Source organism: Oryzias latipes, chromosome 11 (assembly GCF_002234675.1).
Source record: "Oryzias latipes chromosome 11, ASM223467v1".
NCBI classification, from domain to species: Eukaryota; Metazoa; Chordata; class Actinopteri; order Beloniformes; family Adrianichthyidae; genus Oryzias; species Oryzias latipes.
This window is the reverse complement of record NC_019869.2, coordinates 14,828,272-14,848,768: the sequence shown is the minus strand read 5'-3', so window position 1 is coordinate 14,848,768 and position 20,497 is coordinate 14,828,272. Positions and strand designations below refer to the sequence as shown.

The following is a 20,497-nucleotide window of genomic DNA, read 5'->3' as shown; positions in this document are numbered from 1 at the left end:
CGTGTTTTCACTTCACCTGTGATGTTCTCCATCTTTACCAGAAGGACCGACTCGAACCAGATCAGGAGCGCTTTCGCTGCCGCAGAAACATCCGCTGGATGTCTTGACTTTGGACTGAACTCACAGGACAGGAAAGTCTGTTTGTGATGGACTGAAACTAAGACCCGCTGACTAATTCCTGCTGTCTCACTCAGTTTCTGTCTTTGTTTTTGAGGTTTCAGTCAGGCGTTGCTTTAAACTGATCACACAAACGCTGCACCTTCTTTCCCTCAGGCTGTTAAAGCTGCACTGACTAAAACATTGAACTGTGCATTAACAAGCAGACATTGAGGGGAAAAACAGGGCTGCAAAGAAATAAAAAAATCCTTTTTTTAACTCTCCTGGATAAAAAAAATCTCCTATTTTGACAAAATGTTTGATATTTTATTTATTTATAGATGATGCTACAGTTTAATGGATAATCAGCCTTAGTTGTGTATTTTTAACCCAAACCAGCACAGAAAAAAAGGTAAATGTGATTTTAGCATGATTTAGCAAAGTAACTTTATTGTGAAGCAGCTGTTTTATCAGCTGTAGATGTTTCACACTGGAATCCATTTGCTAAACATCTTTATTTGTTTTGATGTGAAGGTCAGAGCAGTTTTGTGCTTTTATTCCTCTCCGATGTGTGTTCTGGTGAGATGAAGTCGTGTTTTTCTTATCAGGAATGCCGCTTGTTTCTTTCTGGAGCTCGTCTTCGTTTTTTTCTTTTGTGCTGGGTGTTTATTCGCCGTGCTATCTGCACAGTTTCCTCTCCCTCTGCTCTCCTCTCGCTTTCCTCCTCCAGCCCCTCCCTTACCCCGGCGCGCTCGCACGCTGCCTCTCCTGCTTGGATGATCTCTGCAGCGGCACGTGACGCGGCGCTCGCACATGGCCCGGGCGTGTGAGAGACGGAGCAGGAGATTTCCAAACATGCAAAGTGAAAGGCGCTGCTCCCTCCAGCAGTGCTGGCTCTGTGCAGCCTCACAATAGTGCAGAGTCAGAGTCTGAGTTAACCCTCGCCTCCCCGCCTGCTCTCACTCCACCAGCCGCATTCCTATGGTTTCACACAATGTTCTCTGTTCATTTTAATTAGTCAGAAACTAACAGACTAATTAGTGTTTTCTGGATTATTCATCTCCCAATCCATCAATCTAAACTCTGGATTATGTTTGATTGGAAGAGGATTTATGGCTCAAAATCCAGCTCGATGTGTGGCACAAGAGAGAGATCCTATTAGCATTTGTCCTCAAATTATTTTACAATCCTGCCTTTAGGAATATATTTTAGAGATAGAACAAACTTTATGAATCTAGATCAACCAAAAGCTGCAACTAGATGGTCTTTGCCTTCAATGAAAACACTGCACACCATTTCATTTTATGTACATTTTATTTTAACCTTCTCTTCATTTCATGTTTGCATTTCTGTAGTGCTTTAGAGATGCCTGTATGTGCAAATAAGATTGCTTTAAACTTTATTCATCCTTTTTTTTTTTTAGTATAGTGGCCCTCAAGTACGAATTACAAAAAAAACATCAGCGCAAAAACATTTTAAAGATCATAACACCTGCAAAATATAAAAAAAATATATAATTAAATAAAACCAATTTAATTTTTTTATTAAAAATAAAAAATCAAATATTATGTTATACAAATGTCTATTCTATGATTACTTTTATCGGTGTGGGTTTTCAACGTTTCTTTGGTTAAAAAGTAGCGAATTTCCTGTTAAAATACAAGAGAAAGCGGCAGGTGAGGCACCAGCAGCCTGCGCTGACGGATTCACTTTACTGTTTCGGTGTTTCCATCATCATAAAAGATGCTTTATCTTTATTTACTTCATTTTTCTTTTGCTCGCCAACTGTCTGATTACATTGGTGCCAGTTTGTGACTCATTTAGCCTTTTTTTTCAATCCATTAAAAGTGAGCATTAGAAACACAGTAGGTGAGGCCTGCAGTACGCTGGCATCAAGGCAGAGGGCGCTGGTGATCCCAGAGAATGTGACACAGCGGCTAAAGAATAATAGAATTAGTGGTAACAAGTCAAGTGCAGCTGTCCAGTTATTCTTTAATACTATTTAGCATCACTTTCTAAATGGAGGTTTACGTGTCTAAATTTAGGAATTTGTGGAGACACGACAATGGTAGTGATCTCCATTAAGACAAAAAGAAAAAGAACACTTCGACAAACAGGTTATCCATGTGTGTCTTCAGATGGAGCGGTGCATAAGTAAAGATAGGTCAATAATAACAATTATGGTGATTTGTTTTCTATGTTACAGTCTGTAAACGAAAAAAAAAGAAGTTCAAATAAAATTTTAACCAGCCATGAACCTCACTGCACGTCTTTGGATCATTACAATTAAAAAGGCAAAGCAAATAAGAAAAAAGGAAAAAAAGAAACATTACATTTTAGCAATCAGAACAAAATCCTAGGAACCACAACAATTACAAAATATACTAAACAAATCAAAAACAAAACCTTTCCGAAAACATCAATGATTTCCAGTAATCCAAATGAAATGTTAAAAAAGATAACACAATAAAAAAAAAGAAAAGCTACTATGGGACAGATACCTTTTCCGGTTTCTCAGTGTGTTTCATTTTTTAACATTTGAGTTTTATTTCTGGAGTTACTTTTGTTTTCCGAAATGTAGTTTTCTTTTTTATAGAGACTGGAATAGGTAGGTACTATGGGACATCACTGGTTGGGATGATCATTTTTTCCCATGAATTTAACCAAACGATATTTGGCATGAAGCTCTGTACTAATTATAACACTTTTATTAAAATGCGAACATTGAAGACACATTTGAAAAAACTCTAATGTCAAACCTGTTGGTTTTCATTTTTTTTACCATTTCATTTTGATTTCTTGAAATAATTTTTGTTTTCTGTTTTATTTTTTTTATTTTACAGAAAGTGGAATAGGTAGGTACTATAGGACATCGCTGATTGGATGATGATGTTTGTCCATCATTTTAAACCGAAAGTTATTTAGCATGAAGAAATACTGGATATGCGCCATACTAATCATAAACTTTATTAGAATGCGGACTTTGACAACACACTTGAAAAACCCCAACAACAACAATCCAACGTTATTATCCAACCAGTAATGTCCCATAGTACCTCGTGTTTCCTACATTTTATTGTGCTAGGTTTTTTTTTTATTACATTTTAATTTCTGGAAATTATTTTTGTTTTCGGAAACCTTTCATTTTCATTTCATTTCTTTTTTTGGTGTGTGTTTTTTATTTTTTGTTTTTATTTTTTAAATTGTCGTTGTGATCTTTTGATGCTTTTGCGTCGAGTACTTTGTAATTTGTAACTTGAACGGAAATGGAATTATTGGGTTTTTGGGGTTTCTGTTCTTGTTTTTTATTGTATTATTAACTTATTTATTATTGTTATCTATTTGTTTTTAACTTTTGTTTTAAAATGATGTGAAGCTTTAATGTACAGCACATTGTTTCAATTTTTAGTTGTGTTAAAGATGATGGTGTTAAAGACAAATAAAGATGATAATGATGATAAATGTTTTTCCGATATGTCTGAATTATTTTGATAAAAGCCACAGACTACAAGCGATTAGAGCTGAACTCTAGTAGAGGCTTATATTTGCTTTATAGTAAATACTGCAGCTGTGATGAACATAAAGAATGGTTACAAAAAAAAAAAAAAAGGAAAATGAAAATACACTAATTCAATAAAAGTGCAGCCAGAAATGCGACAGGCTTGCTGATTGCTATGTATTTATTTTCTTTGAGGAGACTGTAATTTCAATCAAAATATTTCTCCCCAGCTAATGAGATCTCGTTATATTTCATTTATTTATTGTGATGATGTGAGTCACCACCCTCACAGACTACAGCAAAGCTGCTCGCCGAGTGTTTCAGGCGTCAAAAATTCCCAACATCTGTCCACCTTTCAGCTGCAGTTCTTAAAATCTGAACTTTTGCCTCTCCGTGACGACGTCGTTCACATGACATCCTCAATAATACTGAGAGCCTGCTAAACCCCTTAAGCCTGGACACAACATATGGGTATTGCAGTTCCCATGGTTAGGGGTCACCTAAGGTTATACCGATCTGCGATAACGTGGCATCAGCTTTGCATCCAAACATCTGACACAGGGCGCGTACAGAGGTTCAGCACTGAGAAGCTGCTGGAACAAAATGTCCCGATCTCGCTTTTCTCCTCAGATCTCTCTTTTGTGGTGTTTAGGTTTGGTGTTGTCATGTTAAGCTGCTGTTTGTTCAAATCCCGTTCTAGTCAGCATTTTATTAATTCCAGAAAAATTGTTTATCTGTCTGCTCCTCTTTCATTTCATCCGACTGTTGTTTTTATCTAAGTATCCACTGCTTCCATTTCCCGAGGACTTATTTGGACTTTTCTCTTTGGTCTTTGTGAGGATGGAGAAGCTTTAGCTCCTTCTATGAGCTCATATTATAGTCCTCTAATGGTGACTCACTGTATCATTTTTTGCCTCCTTTTTCTTGGCATCTCTGTCACAGTGCAGAAAGAGAAACGTCACTTTAGCCAGGAGCCTTTTCCTGGTACAAGATTTGACCCTCTTTTGCCTTCAGAGGTGTCGATTGTTTTTGTCATAAATACAACGGAATCGGATACTATTCACTGAGGTTTTGGTCAATGTTGACCTTAAAGCATCAGGCAGGTGCTAAAGAACACGCCAATTTCCTGTTTCACCACATTTCCAAGGTGATCCGTGATCTTGTAGCTTTGAAGGACAATGGAGAACCCAGTGTTGTCTTCGCGAAATCAGTTGGAGATGGTTTGATCTTTCTGACTTATGAGAAATACTGTTATCTTAGGGAATACAAATGATCAGCACCAACAAGGCTTTGGATCCCAATTCTCCACACCACCAGGATTTAGTGGACTCCTTTTGGTGGCTATCAGATATATTTAAGTTCATGGTTTCTGCTTGTCAGTGCCAGATCTTTACTGTCTTCAGTTTTGTTCTTTTTATATATTTGAGTTTGTTTAATAAATGAAGGTCTGAACCTTAAGTTCTGGTCTTCCCTCAAATGGATCCTCCACCATCCATCCGGATACAACTAAACGTTTACTCCTGCACCACAGAGAGCATCCTGACCAGTAACGTCACCACGTGGATGGGAAACTGGCGTCCAAGTTCTCAGAAGGGACGGTCTGTTTAGCAAAATGTATCGTCAAGACTACCCACCCAGACCTATAGGGGTTCCACAAACGAATATGCTGATTTACAGCCAGGAAAACCATCTAGGAGCCCGGTCACCATAGCAACAGACTGTTTTCCCTGCTGGCTTCAGGGGGCAGCTTCTTTCCAGGGCCCATCTGTATCTTTGGCATGGACTGAGGTGAATTCCTCAAAAAGGAACTGCTGCATATCTACACCCACCTTCACTGAACTGACTCTAGAACTTTAATGCTTAAATATGTAAGCATGAAGGCTTGATCACTGAGCTGTGAGCGTATTCACATTTATTCTTATTTATTCTCTCTCATGCGAGCCCCTCTGTTTACTGTTGTGCTTGCTAACACGCAAAACAATTCAGTTTATTAGCAGACCAGAGTCAATTAAGAGCATCCATATAGTAGAAGGATGTAGCTCATGTTTATAAGACAGTTCTTCATAGCTAATTTAACATTTTACTTTTAGGATCATCGAGATATTAAATGGGATTTACGCCAGAGAGACACTGACATGCAGAGAAATATAGATTTGTTTTAAATCTGTCTTCTAATTTGTATACGTTTTTTCTTCTGCACCTCGCCGTCAGCAGGATTTAAACCCTGGACTGACAGGGCACACTTCCCCTGTCTAAGTGTTATTTAATCCACAACTCTCATTAGTGCGACACCATCTTCATGCTTTGCTCACGTTTCTCGCCTTTTCCGTAGCAACTGAGCAGCACATGCGATCATCAGCGTGTTTCATTTGGGAGGTTTGCAAACCTCACTTAGCTCTGAAAAGCACATCGGGTCCTTACAAATGAAGATGAAACTGGGCTGTTTTAGGGCGGGAAAGTGATTAAGTATTGGGAAACCTGTCCTTTAATATTTGCTTCCAAGATCGTCCTTTCATGTGTTACAATCAGACCTGTAACTATCCCACCTTTTGAATCTCTTCAGACAAAAGCAAAGCAGCTAAAATAGTCTAAAAAACCATTTTTGCAGCTCTATGACTACAGGGAACCTCAGTGAGTTCTTCTTCACAATTGGAAAAAACCTGGAACACGGGAGAACCTTCATAACGACCAAAGTGACTAAAAAAACAACAAGGGCTCATCAAGGAGGTCATTTAGGAGCCAGAAGATGGGAAAAATCTGCTGGACTTTTGACTCAGATAATCAGGGTTTACAATTAGACAAGAAAAAAACAACGTTTTGACTGAAACTGATTCACATTCTGTATAATTCATCGCTATATTTGATGGAACCATCTCCTCGATCAGTGTAATTTAGCTGAAGAGCTCTTGAGTTCTGCAGCTTTTTTTCTTTTTAAATCTGCAAATAGAAAGATCTTGGAATAACGACGAATGTCTGTGTGGTTTTCATCTTTACTTGATGATCTGAATTATTTAAGAGGCAAATATCCTCGTTTTTCAATGCTCTGTATGTCTAACTGTGTTAATGACAAACATTGTTCAATATTTTGAACAGTTTTCATTTGCTGTGGGTTTTTTGCATTCCCTTATACAAAAGGAAATTGTATTTGGAGCGTTTTAGAAACAACTGAGCTCAAATATGATCAAATCAAAGCAACATCTTTGTTTTTCTTTTCTGTGTTTTGCCTTGCATGAATTTAAATCAAAGTATAGCGTGTGCATGTGGACGAAATTATTATTTCCAGCCTATTTTCCATATCTTTCTGGGGTTTAGCTCTCTCTCTCGCTGCAGCTCTGTAGTGACACTTCAGCTCCACGACGACCTGGGGGATTTCTGGCTGGATGCATCAAGCTCAACCCAGTCACATGTTCATAATTCAGAATAAAAAGCGCGTGCACAGATGAAAGGATGCTCCCATTAAAGCAATCGTAGCTGCAAAGCACTGCGCAGCGAGCACGCAAGAACGCAGACATGCATCCACATCTATGTGTGCACGATCAGACGTGCGCTCTGCCTCTCGTGGAAGCACTCGGAGCAGAGACTTGCAGCGCCAGCGTTCTCTTCTTTGCAGCGGCAGCTCTGTCCTCAATGAACCTCTGCCGTTTTCTTTCGCGCAACTCTCTCTTTCGGTTTCATTTTATCTCCTATTTATGGCTTCCACCACATGAATACTCAGAATTCTCAGGACCCGTATGGCAAAAACTACCAAAACAAAAGGACAGTACTGTAATGTACATGGCTTGAAGCCTAAGTCACATGGGTTGTCCGGGCCGTGGAATGTCATAGAGAGGGGCAGTCTTTGAAAATAGAACGTACAATTGTTATGTGTGTGGTAAGTGTATCGGGAAGTATTCGTCAGGCTAATGACGTGCAGATTTTGCTGTCGTACTGTACCCTTATGCCACACTCTAGTCAACAGCAAGATGTACTTCTGGCTCGTTACTGGCCGCGCGGAAAAACTGTGTGAGATACATAAGTTCCTGTAGGATGTCCACATAAACTACTCCCCGATTGTCTAATTTCCTCATTTTACCAGTCAGGCGGCAAGTAAGGAGTGTGCACTTAACACGTGAACAGCAACAACAGCCTCTTTGCGCAGTGCACAGGATTTGTAGAGTTTGAAAAAAATTTAAAATGTGTACGACACGCCTGCATCTCACCAACGTTACCCTTAGGTTGCTGTATAAGCGTTCACTACGACCTGTCGCTCGCAGCATGTTATAAAAACATTTTTACACTATTTTATGCAAGACACATACAGTACATAATGATTTGCCTAGTTTTTACTTGCAGACAGCCCATATCCACCTGTAAGGACAGTTGGGACTAAGACTAACTTTGTTTTCCTTTTACAATTTCAAGATTTTTACACACAAAGAATCCAGAAGTCATCTCTTTAAAAATTTGTCAAAACTACATCATTGTATTCACCAATCACATCATGTTTTTAAGGCAACAGCACAAATGTGAAATCAACACAGGGTGCGGAGGTAATATGGTTTTGTTTTCAATCCATTTGTTATCAGAAAACTCATAAAAACATGGCCTCTGACCTTCATTAGCATTGATGACTCAACCTCAAGTGTTACACCTGCAGATGTTTCCTTCGGTCACCAAACTATAACGAGGCAGGTCAACTAAAGTTTTAAAAACAAATCAAAACAAAAGTCTTTTCCAAAAATTATTTGGACGGAACTTAAAAAACACCGGCGGTTTTTGGAGATTGACTGTTATTCTGCTCTCAGGTGGAATGATAATGAGTAAACGGGGATCACGTGGCAGTAAAATACGGTGTGGTACTGTATTTACGACTGTAGGGCGCCGAGATTTTTGTGTTCTTCCCTCAACTTTTGGGCGATGGGTTATCGGGGAATGTAATTTACTAACAACCGGAGCTTAAAGCAGAGCAACGTCTATTTGTCACTAAATCTCTTCAAGCCAGGTGTTCACTAAAGCACACAAGCTGAGCTGAAGTCAAATGCAACTAAAGGTCCTTTGATCATTTGCGTAAGCACTGGTTGCTATGGATGCCAGTACTGGTTGCTATGAAAATTTGTAAAATAAAGTTTCATGAAAATGAAAGCACATGTTCACTTGTTGGACAAAAATGTCTGATTGCTATTGACTTTTTAATCAAAACTGTGTCTTTACAACACTGTTTACGTATGCTGTCAAAATAAAAGCAGTCGTCAATGGAGGCTAATGCAACTAAATAGGGAAAATGCGTAGGTCAGGATGAACTACAGGTGAGGTTTCCTGCTTTCGTTTTCATTGGTTTCTGTTTTAAGAAAATATATTTTTTTTTTATAGATAGATAGATAGATAGACTTTAATAATCCCGAAGGAAATTTTAAGTGGCCAGCTGCCCATTCTTAAAAGCACAATCATTCCTAAAACAGATAAAAACACAATAAATATATTAAAATATAAAAGGATAAAAAGAATAAAAGCAAGCAATTTCATATTTTGGACTTTCCCTCTCAGAGAAGGAAATCTAAGTTTGGGGGGACTGAGCGTTAAGTGGCTTCAGTAAGCTAGTGGAAGAAGTTTCAATTAAAAAAATATGAGATTCTGTCGTACAACCTCAGGAAACTGATGTTTTGTGGGGTTTCCCTCTGTGCCAGAGATTCAGGACAGGGAAACTGAAGCTTGTACCTTGTGCTTTCTCAGAAGTGTGTTTAATGCATCATTTCAATCACATGTTGACCAAATGTTTAAAAAGCTGTGCAAATCCGGGGACTTCAATTCTGGAAAAATGATGGGCGCAAACCAACAAAACATTTTAAATCAACTTATCTCATCTCAAGGAATTAAAGAACACTTATAATCCCATTTAGTCTAGATTGTATCAAAAAGCCAGATGGCCCATGGAACTGTATTTTAATAGAAACCCATGTAAGAGACCAATATAGAGAAAAAAAAATGTGAATTCCAACAATGAGTAAAAACAGGAAGCTGACAAAAAAACACTAGAATGTCTGTCAGAAGACTAGAAAAATAAGGAGTTGTAACAAAGGAAAACACAAAAGAACATGAACATCTGTTAAAAGATTAGAGAAAAACGAGTCAGTAACTGTAAAGATGGTGTACAGTAGTGAGGGAATGATCCCCAAAGACTAAAGAAAAGCTTGGCTCAAGGTCAGACAGGCCAACCCCCCAACCCTATAAGTTTAGACTTGTGAACAATGACATACGCTGTGTGATTGAAGGTCTACTCACAGCACATTATTTATTCTGTGCCAAAGAACATTTGACCCCACAGTACAGTGGGTCTGGTTGCTCTCGTTCAAGTGTTCTGGCCAAGCTTGCACTATAATATTGATCCCAGAACACTGATTAGGCAACAATACATTGCAACTGATGTTTACGATCTATCAGCCTTAAATGACAAAACACAAGCTACAACATTCAGCTATATCATTTGGGATTTGATGAAAAAAACCTTGCAAAACTCTTGGAGACCAGATCCTGAGGAGATTTTTAGTATTTGTTGGTTTCAAGGTCACATCACACAGCCACTAAGTACTTTTTGCTAATTTTCCACATGTGAAATCTTGATCTTTTGTGATACACGCTTGATATACATACTTTAAAAGTGTTTCTCGCGTTTTTCATCCGTCAATGTGTGCAGATGTCCGTCGAAGGTTTTGGTCTTTCCATGAACTTTGGTTTTGAGCTGTTCAAAAGTTTCAGTGGGTTGTGAATTACGCAGTTCCTGCGCATTTTATACCAAATCTTATGTAAATCGTATGTAATTGTGCATGATTTTTGCTAGATCCACACGCAAATTTTGTTCTTTGCCTGGTTTAGTTGTACATCTTCCATGGTTTAAAGTGGTTTATTCATGATATGTCTGTGAAAATGTTATGTTACATTTTCTGACTTTTCCCACACATATCCACGAATGACCAATTTTCATCCGTGTAAAAACAATGTAGTGGCTGTGTGACAAAGCCTTCAACATAAGCAGGCCGCATACACAATAGGTCAAATATTGATGACAAATCAGTGACCTGCCTTGTAGGCATCAGTAAACGTTAACACTGCTTCCTATCCTGTGCTTCCATACACCATAACTGTGCCTCGGCACAAAAGGCATATTTTGGACGCATCTATGGAAAGTAAGTTATCATTTCCAGAGCGGTTTGGTACAGACTGTGTTCTATAGGTAGGCCATTAGGGAGGCAGGCTTATGTTCATTCACAAGTCACCATCTAGACTGGTGAGCTAAGATGTTATCTTTATGTATTCAGGTGTGCCATCTGAAAGTAGCAAGTAATAAAAAACATTAATACACATGAAGAAAAACTCATCATAAATGGAGAACAGCTCTAAAAAGTAAAACTATTTTCCAACAAACCTTTAGCCTTCAGCTGTGAGACAAGGTTATCTGCAGCTAAAAATTAAAAAACTTAAAGAAACTCACAAATAATGCATTTGTTTTTTTTTATATTCTAATCCATTTTTCCCTTTCGGGGTCACGGGGATCCCAGTCACTTGTGGGCAAAGGCAGGGGACACCCTGTCTGTCACAGGGTAGAGTGTCCGCAATCACACACCCATCCACTCTCACACCTAGGGACTATTTAGGTTGACCAATTAACCTATGAAGCATGTTTTTGGACGATGGAAGGAAGCCGGAGAAAACCCACGCATGCACGGGGAGAACATGCAAACTCCGCACAGAAAAGCCCCCCCATTGATGCTTTTTTTGGTCCAGGTCCCCCAGCCGGGGTCTTCTTGCTGTGAGGTAAGAGCGCTAACCACCGTGCCACCGTGCAGAATACATTTGTATGTTTGTCAAATGTAAATTAGTCAGATTCCTACATTAGGGGTGCCACATGGACCATATCGGGGACCAGTTAACTTTACAAAACACTATGGAGTTTCCCATAATGGGATTATATTTGTATATTTAGAAAGCCACAGTTTCTTCAATGGATACAAAACGAGAGAGCCACAAAATCTTGAAGCAAAAAGCATCCATAAATCACATGACCTGACAATTATGTGGGTGTGGCTTACATAAAAAATGTTAAATAATTAACTTCTTTATAGATCCCAGATGTGCTCGTATTAGTCATACAAAATGAATTATGGTTGCTAGTCTGAGAAAAAATATATCACACACTATACCATGGTCCGGGTGAATACTCGATTCTGATTGGCTGCTGGGTGTGCATTAAAAAGTGATATACCACTGGATAACCGCATGGTGAAAAAAGAAGTTCCGGTCACCTAGCTCAAATGTTATGTGTCACTGCGCCGGCTTCTTTAAAACAAACTTTAGCTTCATCATCTGGACAAAAACAAGTCGTAAGAGGTGAACTTTCTCTCTGAACTGATCCTTTATTGAACCCATCGGAAAGATCAGCATATATATATCGCCGCACCATGCAACAAATAGTTCGCTTTTTGTGAACTATTTATAAATTGAAAAAAAAAACAAGAATTAAGGACTAAAAACTGGTTACTATTTATTTCTTTTGTAAGTAACCATGGTATAAGCGGGTTCATGGCCAAAGAAGTATGCATTATCACTTTTTAACGCACTTTGCGGAAGCAACCGTCCGACGCTTCCACGACGTGCGTTAAAAAGTGATAATGCATACTTCGTTGGCCATTAACCCTTACAAATAGTTTGAGTAAGACGGGTCTTCATAAATTATTTCAAATGCAATAAACACAAGCCTAAGAAATTGTAGACATGTTTATAGAGGAAAATGTATTCTGTGCTAAGTTGGCCTTTTTTTGTGTATTTTTCAACATGTGTGAGTGCAAAATCTTTGTGAACCTCAACCTTAGTGGTAGGTAAGGCAAAGCTAGACCAAAAGGTGCTGTGCTGGATCAACATTGGTTTGGATCAAGAAAGCTCAAGGGCCAAAAATACACACAAACATGGGAATTTAAAAAAAAAAAAAACCCTCATGATTAATGCATACGACTCACCCCAGGCCTTATAGAATAACTACAACAATTAATACAAAAATTATCATTAAACAATTTGAAGACAGCCTTTAAAAGCTTCTAATTCCAAAAACAAACATTTAAAAGACAAACTCTTCACCGTTTTGGTTTGAATCAAGGCAGGAAAAGACTGGAAATAATGACTTATGAATATATAACATGCTGAGAGCGGAGGAGGGTCGCCAAACAGCCACTCATCAAACGCAGGTATAACAGAAGAGGACATCCTGCTCTGCTTAGCGCGCACAGTCATGCTTAGAACCGCATCACGCCACGGATGCTGCATCTGCAGCTTCATGTGTGTCTGAGGGAACTAATGATCTGTTCCCACACTGAACCCTCAGCAACTACTACAAAAATCAATGTGTGTTGATCATTTGACTTTTTCCAATTTCCCTTTGCTTCAAAGTCTCACAATATCTGAAAATTGATTTAAAAAATCTCCTGATTAATTTTTCAGGTTTTTCAACATAAAACCAAAATCCAAAATGAAAAGATAACCTGATCTGTTGTCATTTATGCTAAAAACATAAAATCTTTTTATCTAAGTGACTGAAACTGGAATGGTTTGGAATGACCACCATTGTGTGTCGCTGCATGAACTGGTTGAACTTCACAGCCACTTACCATGTATGCACTCAGCTCCTCCCATCATGCTTTGCTGCTGCTGCTGCTGCTGCTGCTGCTGCTGCTGCTGTTGTGGTGGTGCCTGTGGCTGGATGGTTTCCAATCCAAGAAGCGAGGACGAAGAGGACGAGGAGGACATGGAGGATGAAGAGGAAGAGCAGGGTGGAGGAGATGTGGGAGGACACTGAGAGCTCTGGTTGGGAATGGCAGACTGGGAGCTCTGAGAGGAAGAAATGGAGAAGAAAAACAGGTGACAAAAGAGTTGCAAAAGGATTTTTTCGTACAAAAAAGGAGTAGTAGACCAATTTTCATCCATTTTAAAGTAAAAAAAAAAAAGGTTTAGAAAGCTAAAACTGAAAAAAAAAATCCCAAGACCTAACATGTTTATATCCTTTATGGAACATAGAATTAAAACAGGAGCGTGGAGCAGCCCCGCCGCAGGGAAAATGCCCCCGGCGGGGGACGGTCAAGGCCAGGCGGGGGGTCCCACAAGTGGATCCCACCCAGCCTCGATCAGAAGGACTCAGCTCAACCCGCCGCCACGGAGGGAATCCTGGTAAGTTTCTTTCCCTCCGCTAAGTAATCTGCTTAAATTCAGCAGGTCTCGTCAGATCTGAGGTCGAACATACGAACAAATACTGTGGTCATCCTCCAAAAAAACAAAAACAGAAAGGTGGTCCTGCCAGGAAACATGGAAATAGTGCCAACTTTAATGCCAATATTCCACGTTGATTCCATATAGTATCCATTTATATCCATACAATCCAAGTCTTTGAAAAGACTTGGATTGTTTTGACATTACCATCATCACTACAAGATCAGCCTAAACGTTCACTATTTTGAGAGTAAATTCACTCAGATCTTCCTAAAATGTTTTCCTTTATTAACTGACAGTAACAATTTACTTGTGAAAAGTCCCATCCTTGTTTATCCAGCTCTCTTTGTGCAATTGTATGACAGCAGTGAGCAGGCATCTTGTCCTTTCCAATACTGCGTCCAACTTTGCATGTGTAACTCGTAGCTCGGCATCTCGTTGTCCTAAACTCCATGGTTACAGAGGTTATTTGCTAAACTACACCGGACTCCATTTACCTTAGTTTTTGAACATGTTTTGATAGATCAAAGGAATCACAGGAATCAGTTTTAACAGTTTCCACTCTAGTTTAAGCTAGCATCCATACGTCACATGACCGTCACTCTTTTTTTTTTACTGATCGATTCAACTTGAATCATTTTTCTCTTATATCCCTGATGTTTCATTGAGTTTTGTATGCAGATGCAGTGAAACAGGAAGCAGCTAAAGCCACTGTAAGGGGAAAATTCCAGTCTAAAATTTGTCAATTGGGTCGCCTCGTTTTTTTCTGAAGTGACTAAAATTTCAGTGATCATATGGTTGTTCATGTGATTTGTTTGCTTCTTTGCTCTGTAACACCACCATTAGATGATAAATGCTAATGTGATTTATCATCAGATTTATCATTCAAGAACATTTGAGCTGAACAAAGTAAGACTAAACTTCAGCGTCACTAGCTGAACATTTCAACAAAAACCCAGTTTTGATAACTATAACTAACTATAAAAGCCCTTCCTGCAATGTGCTGGGTTCCCTGAGCTCTCCTTCTTCTTTGCTTGTAATGGGTACTTTTCAGATCATTACAGTGACAAAATGAAAGAAGTGTTACCTGGGAGGGGATCTGGGCATTGGCAGAGCTGGGTCCATTGCTGTGCATCCCCATCCCATTCTCAGTTAAGAACTCCTCCAGGTCCATGTACTGGAGCTGGAACAGGCCTCCGTCGCATGGCAGCGTCCTCTCCCACAACAACGGTCCCAGGAAGGCTGACTGGGAGTTGGGTCGGAGTGGGCCAGAGCCCGGGGTTCCTCCCACCCCACCGGGACCGCCTGCGTTGACTCCCAAAGAGTCTTCGTCTGAGTCCAGGGGCTTGTCTTTATCTGAGGATGAAGAAGAAGACATGGTCTGTAGAACTACTTAGGTAGAAAGGCAGAATGTGGTTAAATTTATTCTTGAATCAAGCTCAGTCGTTGGTGTTGAAGGGCAGGAAGAGAGGTAAAGACCAATACTTCACTGTGGGGTCAGAAATACTGAGTTTGTGCGTCAAAAGCTGAGATGTTTCGAAAATAAAACAGGCAAAAAAAATCCAGAGATTCTTTGTTTTGATGTGTCCGATATTACGATGTATGATCGATATTGCGATGACGATATAACTTGTACATGAACACATAGCAAAACAACAAAAAACAACAAAAAACATAATTTCCATTTACTTTCAATTGTTCAGTTTAAATAAGAGTCAACATAACTTAAATTACACTCCAAATGACCCACATCTACATAGGAGGAGAGCAATAATTCATTTCAGTCAAATGTCCGTCCTTCCTTCCTTCCTTCCTTCCTTCCTTCCTTCCTTCCTTCCTTCCTTCCTTCCTTCCTTCCTTCCTTCCTTCCTTCCTTCCTTCCTTCCTTCCTTCCTTCCTTCCTTCCTTCCTTCCTTCCTTCCTTCCTTCCTTCCTTCCTTCCTTCCTTCCTTCCTTCCTTCCTTCCTTCCTTCCTTCCTTCCTTCCTTCCTTCCTTCCTTCCTTCCTTCCTTCCTTCCTTCCTTCCTTCCTTCCTTCCTTCCTTCCTTCCTTCCTTCCTTCCTTCCTTCCTTCCTTCCTTCCTTCCTTCCTTCCTTCCTTCCTTGAGCCAGAGATGACATTACATCACACATGTACTTCTCCCGCCAATAACACGTACCAACCCCTTGATCGTCTTTGCTCTGAACCAAAACATTTTGCTCTCAACTGGTTTGACGTGGAAGATGGTTGCCAAATCAAAGCTTTCACAACACTTTTTATATTATTTTATCTCTAACGTTCAAAATATTACATCCATTTCGTGATCATAATTCTTTATTTTATATTCTGGCTTTATTTTTATGGAGGTATAAACCAAAACATAAACTATAACTTAATTCCCAGCCATTCAAACTAGGCCTGTAGGATTTTTTTCAGTGTGAAAAAACCTCCTCTGAGATCGTATCTGAGAGATTATCATCTTTTATACCAAATTTGAGCATTTCTGCAAGAAAATAATCCCAAAAGCCAGTTTTGGGCAGGGGCTTGTGCAGATACAGAAATGCACTTAGCTGCATCTAAAAATAAAGCAAAGAGGAGCGAACTCAGAACGTGGGCCGGACAGAGAGGGTGAGAGGCCAATGGAAAGATAGATTCGGACCTGAGGCATTCATTCATTTACATCAACAGAAACCTAAAAGGGAAATGCTGCAAAACAAGCCCCACAAATAATGAATAGAAATACCAGAAAATGATGCTTATAAAAACATATTTTACAGAGTGAGAAGCATGAAGAAGACAGGACAGCTGAGGATGAGGATGAAGAGGAAATAGACTGGAAATTAAAGAATATATACATGAGGGCTTTAAACCAGCTGTGATTGGACAGAGGGGGGAGGAGCAGAGGCATTAATCTCTCTTCAGCAGCTCCTCTCTCTTCTATTTGTGTATCAATCAGAGGAGAAGAAGAAAAAGTTCTTCTGTTTAAAGGACAGCCGCCTCAAACAAAAGCCACATTCATACAAACAGGACTGTTTTTAGGGCCACGTGAAGCAGATTTAGATATCATTTTCTATTAAAAACACTGAAACAAAAATATTGTTATAATTAATCCCACCATATCAAGATGCTGATTAGACAGTATGATCAGTGCACAGGTGTGCCTTAGACTGGCCACAATAAAAGGCCACTATGATACGTTTTGTTTTATAGGGGGGGTCTGGGGGGGTCAGTCTCTGGTGTGACCACCGTTGTGCCTCATGCAGTGCAACGCATCTCCTTCGCATAGAGTTGATCAGGTTGTCGATTGTGGCATGTGGAATGTTGGTTCCCTCCTCTTCAATGGCTCTTCCTAGTTGCTGCTTATTGGCAGGAATTTGAAGATGCCATATACGCAGATTCAGAGCATCCTAAACACGCTCTGAGCTAAAGATTAAAGGGCCTTTACTGTGCAAAATCCACTTTTTGCGCTTTTAAGTGTATTAAAATGTTCATTCCTCACAAAAAAACACCCCAAAGCAGTATTTTGATCTGTTTACACATTTCTGAGCATTCCTCTAAAAACCTGCAGTCTGAGCATCATCCCTTTTCCGGTCCACAAAAACGAGAACAGCCCCTTCCAGGAAGAGTCTGCGCTGCCAGCACCGCCCCCAGATTGAATCACATTTTTGCCGTCGATCTAGCGGCTAAACGCCTTCCTTTTGTATGCACACCCATCTTTGCAAAATGTTCGCATGTTGTATGTTGTATGACGCAGACCCGCTGCTGAGGCCGGCTCTATATGTTTGACGTCACGAAATGGGCGGAACCCACACGGAGCGAAAGCCGGTGACTCAGAGACTGGCTACATCCAAAATCCTACCCTAATACCTAACTACTAAAAATCTGTACAGTGTGTGATTATCTAGTACCCAGGATTTTAAAATCAATTAGGACACAATGCTCACTACTTTTTGTTTTGTTTTTTTTAAGGCAAATATGACGTCATTGATTTCAGAAAGGGAAAATCTAATCAATATGATTGTTTTGGGACGGCTATTTATGAATCCACTGTGTTTTGATGGTGAGAACAATTATGGTTTATTTTAAAAATACATTTAAATTAGGGCTGCACAATATGAGGAAAACTCGCGATATTAGTGTTCAATATTGCGATGACTATATAACTTGCAATAAATTAATAAATAGCAACAACAAAAAAGTTTACATTTCACTGCAAAAGCTTAATTCAAATAGGAGTCATACTACCTTAAATTATTCTTAAAAAGACCATCATCTAATCAGGAGGGCAACATCTAACATAAAAGCTCCATCCGATTATTCAACAACTTAAAGGGCTCCATCTGATTGGTCAAATGCATAAAAGGGACTTACGCCATTTGTTAAAAAGTTCAAGCTGCCATAAGATTGTCTCAGCACATTTAAGGTTTACCATTTACTGCGATTTTTGCCGACTTTTGCGATATGGATATTGCACAGCGTGAAATCCCAATAACAAGTTTGCTAAAAATGTTCAAACGCAATGCATTGTGGTCTATATTAGCCAACCTAGTGAGCATCGATGAACACTGTTTTTTTGCAGAGACTTCTGGGCAATTTCTAAGGCACTCGATTTTGGAATGGTAGGTAGACAGCACTACAAAATGGCAAATGCACATTATAGTGCACTATGTAATGAGAGATGAAGGAATTCAGACATAGCCTACTTCCAGGTTGAAAAATGGCTCAGGATGGGAATGATAACAGCAGAATAAATCTACACCCAAACGTGTCTCTGAGCTCCTTATTTTACATATGAAACTCCCCTTTCCTGACACCAAACCCGAAAAGCCAGGTTCACTAATAATAATCTGATTTTGAGTCGCCAAAAGGTTCAGAATCTCTTTGTTTTTGACACCAATCTGGAAATAAAGCTTCACAAAATGCTCCACATCTTTCATCTTTGAGCTCAACTCTGATTAACAAACAACTTTGGTGTTTTTTCTCATAGATTTAGGATTTTAAACTTGTCATTTAAAAACCAAAAATTTGGTTTGTAAACTGGCCCCAAAACATCATCATTATGATTAAACATTTTATCAGGGTTTTGGGGGTTGTTGTTTTTTTTTTTTTAGATTTGAAGCGAGTTTCACACAAAGAATAGGATTTTAGGTGTTGCTTTGCAATCAGTTGTATTTTTGTCACAACTTATATTGATTTAGCATGACCAAATCATGCACTTTTTCTTTTGTGGTTCCATACTTTTCCAGGTTAATTTATTATAATTTATCGCTCACATGTAGTTTAACATTTTTAGGATTGCTTAGATGATGTCCATTACCTTTGTTCCAGGCTTTTTCATAATATTTGCATAGAACATGGTTTATGCTTTGATGTATAATTATCTTGGTTTTTCCCCAGAATTATTTTAGTATTTAGTGAGAGAATAACGTAGCACCTCATTCTGTGTTTTTGGCTTTGTGTATGGTGCAGCAGATTTATTATCTCTTAATAGATCCTGTTCTCTCAGGAGCAGCGGGAAAGCAGGATGAAAGAAAAAGGTGTGAGAGGCTGAAGATGAAGTAAAGGTGACACCGCCAACTTAAGTGGACAAGTCATTAAAGAGCGACCCCAATGCTGCAGAGGGGAAAAGGAAAGGGGGGATCTGTGCATGCAGAGATGCAATGGGCGGATGGATGGAGAAAGTTCTGTCTTTGGAGAAGGATCCAAAGAGATTCCTGTTAAAGAAAACAGTGACTAAAGCAGGCGGGAGGAAGATAGACCCTGCAGAAAATGTAAATGAGCGCAGGGACCGTGGTGGAGTAGAGGATGGAGTGATCTGGCAAGACGACGGGAGGCAGTAAAGCGTGAGAGGGAAAACTCAAAGACGTGTGAGAGGGAGATGTGCTAAACAGAGTGGGTGTTTGTGAAGGCGTCAAACAAAGCTAGCCAGGGGAGGGAGAAAAAAAAAGCAGGAGGGTGAAGGAGTAGCATTTATTCTGCACAGCCGAAAACCAGAGGTAACCAGAAGAATAGCCCCGACGACTCTCTCTCCTTGGCCCTATCAGGAGAAGAGCGCCGCTTTCGCTGACGGTGAGGCGAGACAGAGCTTTGGAAATGCCTTCTGACTCCTTGGCGAGCCTGTCAGCTGTGCTCACCATCATCATTTCCTCCTCTGCAGGCAGAGGGTTGAGAGGAGGCTGCAGGGAATCCACTAGGGGTCGCCCAAAAAAACAAGAAAGCGCTCCTCTATCTAAGTGTTTCTCAAAAACCCACTCCCGATTAAAAATGTATTTTTGGTAGTTTCATCCTGTACTTGTGTAATTTTTCTGATGAAGGAGAATATATATATATATATATAAATAACATTAGGCTCAAATGTGAATTTCTGAGTATTTCTTTCTTTAAATGACTCTGAATCAGGAGCATGTGTGACGCAGAGACTACTACGGTAAGCCACAAGCTCCCTGCTCTGCTCCATTGTGATGCATCCTTTAGTTAGCGACTGGATTCGTGCACGGCTTTGTTTTCCGTGATAAACTGTATGACTGGATAGCTCCGATTCTGCTCGCCATTTTTTGTTGCAGTTAATGTTAGCTTGGGGTTGTGAGGAGCTGTAAGCTATAGAACACATGTATAAAACACATAAACAATGGATGATGGGAAGTGGGGGTGGGCTTACTCACTGCAAATAGTCCAGCCCACAACTCAGAGGTAAAA

At 39.6% G+C, this 20,497-nt stretch overlaps 1 protein-coding gene across 1 annotated transcript in view; it reads right to left on the bottom strand.

The window, feature by feature from the left end:
- The window catches only part of LOC101159928 (thyrotroph embryonic factor), a 37,120-nt gene that overhangs the window by 15,161 nt on the left and 1,462 nt on the right, over nucleotides 1–20,497 (bottom strand). Inside the window, exons 2-3 of the mRNA XM_023959908.1 lie at nucleotides 14,910–15,178; nucleotides 13,228–13,447 (exon numbers count right to left, since the gene is read on the bottom strand). Coding sequence (XP_023815676.1) covers nucleotides 13,228–13,447; nucleotides 14,910–15,178 — 489 coding nt within the window. The remainder of the gene's footprint in view (nucleotides 1–13,227; nucleotides 13,448–14,909; nucleotides 15,179–20,497) is intronic.